The 13,081-nt window shown below is 24.5% G+C and overlaps 1 protein-coding gene across 11 annotated transcripts in view; it reads right to left on the bottom strand.

The window, feature by feature from the left end:
* Positions 1-11,022: 11,022 nt before the first annotated feature.
* LOC123261664 (polypyrimidine tract-binding protein 1) overlaps positions 11,023-13,081 on the bottom strand; it is a 172,677-nt gene continuing 170,618 nt past the window's right edge. For all 11 annotated transcript variants that reach the window (XM_044723370.1, XM_044723368.1, XM_044723375.1 and 8 more), the window contains one exon: positions 11,023-11,585. In XM_044723370.1, the coding sequence (XP_044579305.1) occupies positions 11,517-11,585 (69 nt within the window). In that variant the 3' untranslated portion in view covers positions 11,023-11,516. The remainder of the gene's footprint in view (positions 11,586-13,081) is intronic.

The following is a 13,081-nucleotide window of genomic DNA, read 5'->3' as shown; positions in this document are numbered from 1 at the left end:
CTTTTATTTTAAATTCTTTATTAATCAATAAATAAATTTAATTGTAATAATTTATCTGTAAATATCAATGCACAGCTCAGACCGAGCGACGTCAAAAATTCTACATAATTTCAAAATAAATAAACAAACTCTAATTAATTATTAAATATATTTAATTTATATATATCAACATTTAACTTTCACTATCGAATTATTTCTCTACACATGACAACTCATAATTTATTTAAATAATTATAATTATTATTTTTTTCCTCTATATAATCAAGGACTTTATCAATTATTAATCAATAATTTTTTAATTATTTATTACAATGAATATATTTTTATATTTACTTTAATATGCGCGGGTTAAAAAAAAATAATTAATACCGCGTGGTCATTTTAATTATACTCCTGCTTCCTCATTCTTAATTAATAATAATTATTTTACATTAATCATTAATTATCAATGAATTATTTGTTAGTTTTAATTTAATAATCACTTATTATTAATTAAGATTATTTAAAATTGACTGTCGGAACTTTGAGATTTTATGAATTCGGATAATCACGATTTAACGTGCGTTAGTTATAGTTTTTTAACGATCTTATGCTCATCAAACTTATGTTAGCTTATTGCTAAGCTACGCTAGAATATAGATTAATTCTCTTACTGCTATAATTATTAATAATTTATAATAAATAATTACGCAATTAATTAATTACAATAAACGTACGAGATTCTCTTGATGCGTCGCAATGGCGCACGCGTTTACGTGCTTGGATTATTTATGTAAAAAATAATTTTAAAAATGTATTTTGAGTTTTTTATAGTAATAATTGAGTTTATTAATTAAGAAATATTCAGTAGGCCGTAGTTTGATGAAACATACACTAGCAGTCTTGAAATTTTTAGAAAAGATTAGATTTTTAATATGCAGGTTATGATTTATAGTAAAAAATTTTGCGTCAAAAAATTTTGTGTTAAAAATTTTTATGTTAAATATTTAACACTTTTTTGTATTGATTTAACAGAATAAATGTTAAAATTACACATAAAAGTGTTAAATATTTAACACAAAAATTTTTAACATTAAATTTTTTGACGCAAAATTTTTTACTGTGTAAATATAAATAGTTTTTTTTTAGAAAAATTCTTTAATAGTTTTTTTTTGTAAGTAGAAAATTTTTAACTTCAAAAAAATTTCTAACTTGCATATTAATCATAAATGCCTACCCAAAACTTTATCTAAAAATAAAAAAAAAAATTTTAACGCAATGATAAATAACTCTAATACAACGCTCTATTGTAATCACCCCTTTAAAATTAGTGTTTATCTATTTAATTCTTATCAATGATGTTAATAATAATCACAATAGAGATATATCACTGATAGAGTTAATTATTGACTCGAAAATTACAAAAGTTTTAAGTAGACATTACGTGTCGAAATTTTGGTAACAACGTTTATTAATGTTGTTTGTTTTATATTGACGACTGAAGAAGAAAAAGAATAAGAAGAAGAAGCGATTGTTTTATTGCGAAACCAAAATTTTAGATTTAGAAATCAAGATTAGAAAATCCAGCTGATGCATTTAGTTTAAAGATGCAGATAAGACTGAAGAAATAAGTGGAAGATGAAAGGAAAGAATAAAAATTATCAATAATGTAGATTATGTATATAGATATATGTTTACATATACATATATGTATAACTACGATGCGTATTTTTTGATACAGATACAAGTAAAGAGACAGTACTACATAGGTACATGGATTATAGAGGTACAGAGTTTATAATAATAATAATAATAGTAATTATAGTAATAGTAAAATAAAAAAATAATAAGATAAATGGTAGAGTGTAAGAGCGCAGACACCAGATATGATTTTAAAAAATAAAGCACACCGGGACAACGACTTAATTTAAATAATAATCAACTGTAATAACAGTTAGATTGTCTTACTTTTGGCTTTTAATTTAATTACAATTTATATTTTATAAAACTGATTGTTTTGTATTTACTCCATGCGTTGTCCCGAGTGCTGTAAGACCAAATAAAGATATATAAGATTTATTAGATATTTGATATAGAATTTTTAGTATGATACATTTGTTGACGATCAATTGCGATCTTTAGTTATTTTATTTATTTTTCTGACTAATAGTGTTACGTTGATCCCATAAAATATATATTTATGTAGGCACAATTCGTAACGATTGTTTCGGTCGAACTTGTGCGTATTTATCGCACCTTTTATAATATTTTTACTTTTACAAAATACCTTCTTCGATTTTTGGAAGATAGCGGTTAGAGGAAGAAACAAAATTTTATTTATTTACATCGTCTGGGTGTTTCATTGTTGATAGGTCTAGTGTGTTCGAAATATACAAATACAAAGTATACACTGATGCTTTTTTTTTTTTTTTAAGATAGAACAATTATAGTTATTGATAATAGTTTTGAAGAAGAAGATGAAATATAGTCGCAGATACAAGAATATAGTTCTTAGGTTTTTTTTATTTTTGTAAATTTAAAATTTGTTTAAATATCTGATTTTTTTATTTTATAAAAAACAAAAAAAAATTTTTATATTTTCAAAGATTTTTTTTTTAATTTAATAAATGTTCAATCAGATATTTAGACATTTAAACAAGCATATTAAAAGCAAAAAATTCAAGCAATTTAAAAAAAATTTTATGTAAATATGCAGTTTTAATTTTTCTACAATTAATTAATATTTTTCATTTAAAATCAATACATAATTTTAATTAAAATATAAAAAAAATCCTGCATATTCACCCGTCAAAAAAAAATAATTCTCTGACAAACATAGCAATATATTTCCCCTTTAAATACTCAATCAACCGTACACGTAGATGAACATTTCAATTATAAACTCATAAATCAAATTATGTAATAAAAAGGCTTTTAATAAATAATTTACAAAGACAAACAGAAGAGAAATTGGGTGTAAAAGTTATAAAAAAGGGTAGCAAAGCTTAATAAAGTTTTAAACGAGTTTCCTGTCGTTAATAATTGAGTATGTACAAGATAGTACTAGCGTGCAGAGTTTTAACATGATTATTAATCATGCAAGAGCATGAAATATACCTATACATATACAAGTATATATAAAACATATGCATATAGAAATATGTATACAGATCAGCGGAGAACAATTGGAGAGATGAGTTTGTGTTTATTATCATACATCTTTTATCTGTATATTAAATATTTAATACGCGTACGCCTGTTATTGATGTTTTACAATCGTTAAAAAAAAATATACATATATATTGATGTATAATATACATGTATGGTATAACGCAGTCTCACATTTATAAATTATCATGTTAATGTGAATTTTCTATCACTTTATTTCATTTGTCGTTACTGATTATTATTTATTATTTATATATTTTATTATTTCAGTATACTTTTTATTTATTTGTTTACTTCGCTCGGTTTGTTTTTGTTAATATTTTCAATAATCATCATTTCATCGGCTTACAAATACAAGCGCAATCACCCAAGTTAAATCTCGCAGTGTTTTAATAATTCAGTAGTCCCTTTTTATTTTATTTTCATTTCCAATCCATATGTGCAGTATTATTTATATATTCATATTTTTATACATATATTTTTTTTACTTTATTAAATCCGTGAATGTTTATGTTTTAAAACACAAGTTTATATATTATTTATATATTCCAACACTTTGATTGCGAGAGGTACGTTTATTTTAAATATTTCACTAGTGATACGCTTTATATTAGTCAGGATGTATTTTTTTTATTTTTTTTTTTTTTTTTTTTTATTAAATAGCTTCATTATTTTATTTTAATTGATTGTTTATTATTCTTTGTCACTTACTAAATCTAATAATAAACTTATACATAAGCTTAATTGTAAAACGCCCGCTCAGACAATAATCCTCATTTTAAAAAATAAAAAATTATTTTTTTCTTCTTTATTTTTCAGCGATTCTTTATTTTTCTTTTGATGAATAAATTTTTATTTTTCAACGAGTCTTGCCGGAGCTGAGCTGATTGTGATTTGCAACGCAATTCCTGGCCCAATAATTATTTTATTCAACGTAGGTTTTATTACTTAGTCTTTTATCCAATGGCTAAACTGACAGTATTAATAATCTTTAATAAATATTCACCCGAGATTAATTACAAGTTAATTTTATATTTTTTTTTATTTAAATTACAGGTCAGGATGATAACTGACTAGTAAAAATATTTCTTTTTTTTTTATATATATAAAAATTTAATTTAATTTTTTTTTAAGGTCATATTTTTTAAAGATCATTTCTGTCAGCGATAGAAAAGAAGGGCAACAGGAAGAAAAATTAATTATTTAATCCAACGGCAATTATTTTAAAATAATATTTTTAACGATTTTGGGCAATTTATTTTTTATGAAGATTTACTAAAAATTTATTTTCTGTGCAAGGAAATTAATTTTAAAATTTTTAGTTAAAAAATATTTTTTTTAAAATAAAATTTTGAGCTAATAATTTTTTTTTACTGATAAAAAAATGTATTTTAAAAAATCTCAGAATTGTAATTAAATTTTTAAAACTAATTTTCTTACACAGAATAAAAAAAAACCAATAAAATAAAATATAATTGCCGTTTAAAAAAAATTAAACAGGCAAGTGATAGTGCGTGGCAGCTTAAACAGTTTTAGAATTTACTTGTCAATTTGTCGATAGTGATTGTCATTAACTATGCACGTTATCATACAGTTAATAGTTATCAAAGAAGCTACTCTAAAAAATTAATTAAACTTCTCAACAATAATCACAATAAAAACCCTAAAAAAAAAAAATTAAAAAAAAAGTCCTCTACACAAATATTACTTATACACTTAACCACAGTTAAAAATTTACTTTGTTCTCATTACAACCGCTTTAGGATTTATCTATCCAAGGAGTTTAATCAAAAAGTTTTCACCGTATATTTAAAAGGGGATAATAAAGAATAGAAGACAAGTAGGGAGACCGGGACCAAAGAACTCGAGTACAATGTAATGTACAATATTAGTATTCACATACTTGAAAAAACCTCTAGGCTATCCACGTTACTTTTTAAGTTATTTCATATCTCTTCTTCTTCTTTCTTAACATTGTAATACGTAACATTAATTAATTAATTAATAATAAAATTATTATAATAATTGATATTACATTAGCAATAGCTACAATGCCATTCCCATTTTATACATCATCAATTTTTTTAATTAAACACATTTTTTTGGTCAACGTCCAACCTTTTTAAATTCATCTAAACTATTTTAGTCCACAATGATTACACCTTTGATTACCAACTTAATTATTAACGCGATTAATAATCGCTCAAATATTTATATCTATATCCATTTATTTATATTTATATATTTATATATATATATTTATATATCACCTGGTTAATTAGGCGATCACTCTCGAGTGTTTAATTAATCAATATTTCATTAAATTATCTTTAGAAAACGTTTTATCTCTGTACCCTGACGCGCACTTGACTGTTAATAAAACATGTCTGGCTGTAAAGTCGTAAGTGTTATTTATTTTTATAAATTACCTGTCGATACTGTAATTATACTTCAGTAATTAAATAAATTGCTTACGACTTTAAAGTTAGGCAAATATTTTTTTTTTATCATTTTTTATTTTATTTTTTTTTTTATGTGATACTTTCTCTCTCAGTCAAATATAACATGCTTGTGCTGGATGATAAGTGTGAATATGCGAGCAACGATATACAATTAATATAGTTTTATAATAATAATAATGAATAATAATAATTATAATTTTTTTTTCTTAATTAATTAATCAATCAATGAATTAATTATTTTATTTATCCTAGTCTTATTGATTAATAAAATATAATGATATTGAAATGCAGCCGCTCGCACCTGAGACTTTAATTTTTATCAAATTTTATAATATTTAACGCGCTAATTGGTAACTACCCACCGATCGGATATGAATGGTAATTTTTTTTAATAAAAATACACGGGAAGAACAAGATGCCACTGGATATCATCCCAGATTATACTCAGTGATATCTGTGGTGAAAAAAAATTTCAGATAGTAACTAGAAAAATCGAGATTATACTGCGTGATATCTGGATTATACTCATTATAATCTGGATTATACTCATTGTAATCTGGATTATACTCATTGTAATCTGGATTATACTAGCTACTATCTGAAATTACACTCAGTATAATCTGGGATGATATCCAGTGTCATCCTGTTCTTTCCGTGTACGCGTTTTTTTTTTTCTATCAGAAACACTCATTTTTTTTTTTATTTATAATTTGTATTCACTAATAAGTACGATTAATTCACGGCTGATACATTTAAAATTCTTCCACCTAAATATATTATATTTTATATTTTTTTGTAACACCACTTAGCGAGTGCTGGCTAATCCAGTCTCACCTCGGCCCCCCTCAATCCAGCTAATAAATTTATACACGATATTTTGCGTTTTATAACCAGTTAATTATTTATAATTGTTTTTAATTTATTAAAATTATTTAAAAAAAAACGGAAGAACTTCGAGTCACCCTGTTGTTGTTAACTAAAGTAACTTCTGTAGTATATTTATAAATAAAATATAAAATATTGGTAATAAATAAATATATTTATAAAAATGGAGGAAGGAATTTATTTGGAGGAATTTATCGAGGATTTGAGAGCGTGACAGGAAGCACCGAAAATAAAAAACTTAATTGTCATTAAATTTATAATATAAATAAGCATGAAAGTGCACCAGAGGTGGAACAAAAAAATGAATATTAATACTAAAGTATAAAGTAAAATAAAATAAAATAAAACAGACGGTAAAAAGTATTATTAAAAATGGTTTAAAATAAAGTAGGTATTAAAAAAGTTAAATAAAATAAACATAAGCAGTTACAATAATTCTGGCAATAAAATGCATTAAAAAATGTTATCTTAATTTAAAAATTAATAGCTATAAATTATAATTATAATTGTAATCGCTGTCTACAATCGTTAATACTATAATTACTTGTGCGCGTGCTATAATTATTTTTGTTTTTGCGTGTCATTTTTTTTTTTTTTTTTTTTTTAAATAGTATATTTGTTTTATTTGCGGAAATCTAATTATCAACTTGCCATTTATCGACAATTATTTATCTAAAACAGTTACTGGAGATTCTTAATACAGATTCATAGGTTCAAACTGGCCCCGTTCGCTCATGCCGGCTGTTATTTTATTTTATTTATTTATTTATTAATTAAATGCATATTTATTATATTTAGTATTTAGTATCATTATTATTATTTTTTTTATATATTGGTCAGTTATACAAATACATATATTTTCAATTGAGTTTTATTTTTTCTTTGCTAACAGTTTTTAGTTCGCTGAGTTGGCCTTTTATAACGTTTAATTATTTATCTGTTAAATATTTATTTTTTTTTTTTATGGTTAAGCCTAGTTTGGCACAAAATACTAACTGTCCGGGGCCGGCACTCGCTTATTTAATTTTAACTAACAGATCGTGTCATAAAATTTTTTATTAAATATATTAAAACAGTTATGAAAAAATTAAATTGTTGAATGGAAAAAAATTAAATTGAAAAAATGAGTATAAAAATACTGGAACAAAAATTGTCGGAAGAAAATGATTAATATGCTGAATTTAATTTATATAAAAATTGTAAAAATTTTTTATAACACGATCTGGTATTTTAACTCTAGATTAACACGCAATTTATCCATATTTTTTGTTTTTTAACACAGTAATAAAATGTAATTGACTTCAAAATATGCATCAGATAAAAATGTACACAAGTTTACTTATTGTATAAAAAATAATAATAAAAAGTTAACTAAAGTAGTCACAAAATACTTGGATTAATAATAATTAAAAATTAATAATAAACTTGACAATAAATCGAGTCCTTCCGTTTACATGTAAAACAATAACCGTCGAATACGACATCACGTAACTTGTAACTTTAAAATTTAATAATTCATTAATCAATATTACTTTAAACATCAATACTTTTATTTGTTTTTGTAATTTATCATTATCATTATTTTATTATTTTTTTTTCATAATATCATTTCATTCTTAATCCTTTAATTATCTTCATTTAATCAACTTTTAAAACTCACTATAAATTGATAGTTTCAATAATTATTCGAGAGTTTGATTTCGAGGGGCAAAAATAGTAAATAAAAAATAAAATGAATAATTTATATTCCGCCAGGCCAGCTGATAATAAAATACAACACCAGCTCATTGCTATTTCGCTGGTATTTTTTTCTTATTTTAAATATATATTTATATTTTTTCATTTATTTTATTTTTTTTAATATATATTTATCATACCATGATTTACTTTATATACTTTTGGGCCTGTCTTTATAACACTACATATCTGCAAACTAACCATTTTATTTTATTATTTATTTCAGCTATCGTATCATCTACTGCTTTTATTTTATTTATTATCTTACATCAATATATAACATTGATTTAAATGATTTTCAATTACCGCGCTTTTATTAATCAATTATTAATTATGATAATAATAATAACCAATCAAAAAGTATTACGGGTATTTACCAAAACAAAGACTGAAGGTTAATTAAACTTATCAATTTATATTATTGTAATAATAGCTTTAATAATTATTAATTATTTAAATGTTGAGGTGAACGATCGAGTTGCCGATGGAAGACAATTTTCACATTAATATAAATCCGTACCGGGAATTAATACAATAAATCTCACAGGCAATGATAATTATTAATTATACTTAGCATGAGCTTAAATAAAAATCCCTCAATCTTTGTCTGTCATAACCCGTTTTGTCTGTTTCTATTTAATACATTACATTGTTCTGTTCTTATTTTATTATTATTACTAATAATGTTAATATTTATATTTATATTTATATACTCAAATATATGAAACGGCGATATGTTAAACGATCCTCATCATCATTATCCTTACAATTATACGCTATCAATAATCCATAACAAATAAGAAATAAAAAAAAAATAAGACCTAATCTAACAATAAAATAAATGTATAACATAATGTGTGGATGTATCGGCGATCGTGTGCGTGTAATACTTGTTCAATGCAAAAGTTTAAAATAATTTAAAAACTAGACATACATACTAGGGTGGCGCAAAAAAAACCGACTATTTTTTTTTTTTTAAGTTTCGAGTGAAAAATTGTCAGTTTTTTATGTTTTAAGAGCCCTCTCCAAAGAACAGCTTAAAGAAAAATTTTTAAGAGGTCGCTCCAAATTTTTTTAAATTTTAAAAATCAAAATTTTTTTTTTTTCTATTTTTTTTTCTCGTTACGTCATAATTTTATAAACCAAAAAAAAAATAAGTTCCTGAAAGTTTCAATTCAAAATTTAAATTTTGAAAGGTCGCTCATAATTTTATTAAATTTCAGAGTCAAAAAATGCTATTCCAATTAAATAGTCACTAATAAATTAAAAAAAAATTATGAGCGACCTTATAAAATTCACATTTTGAACTGAAATTTTCAGGAAAACCTTTTTTTTTTGTCTATAAAATTATGACGTAATGAGAAAAAAAATTAAAAAAAAAAAAAAAAAAATCGATTTTTGACATTTAAAAAAATTTTTGGAGCGACCTTTTAAAAAATTTTTTTTAAGCTGTCCTTTGGAGAGAGCTCTTAAAACATCAAAAACCAACATTTTTTTACTCGACTAAAAAAAAAAAAAAAAAAAATAGGCGGTTTTTTGCGCCACCCTAATACATACACACATATTAATTATTAATAAATATATAAATATGTGTGGATCTATACTTGTTTGTTTGTTTAAAATCAGCCTGGATCGCGCGCATAGTTGACAGCCGTTTTATCAAATTTATTTATACAATATAACTTTGACAAAAAATAATTATCACTTTTATAAAATAATTAATAGTTCATTACATTTTTTTTGTACATCTGATATGCTGGTTCCCAAAAAAAACACAGCACGATTGTCTTGCGTATTTCAGCTCATTTTTTAATCGGGTTTGTGATACTAAAAATAGCCGTCTGAAGAAGTTCTGATTTAATTTATTTATTTAATTATTTAATTTATTTAAGTCCAATAATTTTAGATATATAAGTATTACCGTAAAAATTATCTAAAAAATGCAAATTTTTTAGGTATAATCTGCATTTTTTTTAATTTTTACTAATAAAAAAATATAAATAAATTATCAGATCTGCTATTTTCAGTATCACGTTACATTAAAGATCATTTAACTGCTGTCAAGATGCGGCGATGACCGACCAGGTAAATACTGGATACCTAAACTATTAACCAGACATTTCTTTTCATCATTCTTTAAATTAATGTCACATCTCTTGCTATTAATCATCTTTTTTTTTTTTTTTTATTTTTTCATTTTTTTCCAGCAAACATTCTTGTATTGGCGGCGCGGAGAGTAACAGGAATAATTATATATTAAACCGACGTAGCACCGGGAAGCCGTAAGAATGTTTGTAAATAAAATTAATATTGATGCAAGAGATCTTGTCTTATCTTAAAAATTCTTACGCGCTAATAATGATAATAATTAATAATAATAATATGAATCACCAGCAAGTGGACGCTAACGCGGCCGGCTTATTTGTTAAATATCTTACGATACGTGGATTCTGTACAAGAGTTAATAAAACTGCTATTTATCAATAATATATCAGCAACCCAGCGCTCATTTCAATCGTTAAAGTCTTCAGATCCATTTTATCGAGTTTGTAATGTAATAATAGACGCTGATAATCCGTAACTCTAAATAATAGTAATAGTTTAGTCTCTAAGTCTATATCTAGGTCGTAACTGAGATTTAAATGTTTAATCTCGGGTCAACAAACTTTCACAAATAATTAATTAGTTTTGTTAAATTTTCTGTTTAGAAAAACCAGACATAGACAATCGCAATACTATTTAAAATCGGGAACCTTGAGCTCAGACAATACAATAAGTTATTTTTTTATTAAATCCGACGGTAATTTTTATCATGATCAACTATTATCGGTATACTTTAGTAACGCAAAGACACTCTTATTCTTAATTATTATCAAGTCTCACATGATTAGCTTTTAAAATCTAAATTAATATTAATATTAGTATTAATAATAATAACTAAAAATAATTAATTATCAGATAAAATAATTGTAATAACTGATAGCGTTTGTTTAATAGGAATGTGACAAGTTGACCGAAGTCCTGATACTCATTCCCTTAGACTTTGATTGTCAAGTGTTGCTGCTGAAGGACGTTGACGAATGATAGCGAGCTGGCTGTTAAGTTCGATGGGTAAAGTATAGCAGTATCTAGCAGTAGTATGTAGTGTGCTTGGGTGAATGGTAGTCCATTATCGGAGCGATTGTGGAGTCGGTGGATCTATCAGTCATAGAGGGTAGAGTGGGTCCAATAGTGAACAAGAGCGTATGGCTGGAACCACTGCGACTCGATGTAAGGTCTCTCTTGTTAGATGTTGCTTTTTGAAAATGAAACTCGCAGGTGGTTGGACTCACTCAATTGATAGTTGTGCATTTTCTGTAATAAAAGTTTCAAATCTTTAGCTTCTTTTTCAATCATTCTAAAATAAAGTACCCAGTATTTGAACACTTATAAAAATGGAACCAGTACTTGAACAGACTTTTCAAAATGTATTACAAAATCCGTATATTTATCATGAGTAATATGCACATGTTATAATTACTCAATGATACAGTAATTAATTTCTGTAAGTTTTTTCAATGATAAATCAAAACAATTATATTTTTATTAACTTAAAAGTTGACATGTCGATAATAGCCGATAGATGCCATTTTTTCATGAAAAAGGTACTAAACCGTAAACCGAACAATCAGTAAAAAAAAGGTATATCATCATTTTAAGTAAAAAAAAAATTGTAACACCCAATGAAATAGTCTTTTCTAAATAATGCACATTTATAGACGAGAAAAATGAATAATGTAAATTTTGAACTACCAAAATATTCTACTTTTGCTTTAGAAAATTCTTTTGTAGTCACTGCAATACGACTATGGCAAAATCTGACTGCAGAAATTGTAAATGCTAGTAGTTTAGAAGTATTTAAAGTAAAGATTTGCGATTATCTACTTGAACTGGATTTTCAGTAGCTTCTTTATTCTAAATTTGTTTGCCTAGTCATTATTTGATATTTTATATTACAAATTATTAAATCTGTGCAATTATCTTAGTTAGATCCAAAATTCATTAAACTTTAAGTTTGTTATTAAATTTATGTAGTCAAATAAATTACACCGAAAACATGTAATGTAGTTTATAATTTATCATATCTGCACTTATGTTATGTAAAAATTAATTAAATTAACTTTGTATGCTATTATTGTAAACACAACTATGTAAAATTTCTTGCTATTCGGCTAATTGCCTTGGCATAATAATAAACACAATACAATACAATACAATATTTTTTGCAAAGGCATAAACTATCATTTTTATATTAAATTTTAGCGTTCAACTATACCTCCCAATTTTCAAAACGGTACCCAGAACTTGAACAGGCTGGGGCGGTATAATTTTAATAGCACTATAGTGATCAGCATTATAATTTGTATTAATTACTGCAAATTAAATAAGTTTTATGACTAAAAATTAGTGTAGTTAAAAATTATTTATAAAAAATGTAATTAAAAAATTAGATACAAATATTTCTCATTTTTGAATGAACATATTAAATATTCACATTATTATTTTTAATATTATTCAATAATATGTTATATTTCTTTTGATATTTCAATAAAACGTTGGAAATTTTTGCTGTGCCTATTGTCATATATTTTATTAGTTCAACTACTGCGGCTTGTCAGAATTGATTGTTCAACTACTACTCCTTTCATAGTCTATTTTAAAAACGTTGTCAAAATATAAATAATCAATTATCTGCGTTATTTTGCGCTTCAATCAATTCAAAATTGTTTATATTTTCATGAAAATCACTAATTTGAACTAATAATTACATCTTTATATATTAAAAGTAGGGTCAAATAAATTTTACTTTG

This window comes from Cotesia glomerata, linkage group LG3, assembly GCF_020080835.1.
Source record: "Cotesia glomerata isolate CgM1 linkage group LG3, MPM_Cglom_v2.3, whole genome shotgun sequence".
Classification (NCBI taxonomy): Eukaryota; Metazoa; Arthropoda; class Insecta; order Hymenoptera; family Braconidae; genus Cotesia; species Cotesia glomerata.
Note: the sequence above shows the minus strand (reverse complement) of the source record. Positions and strands in the feature narration are given on the sequence as shown.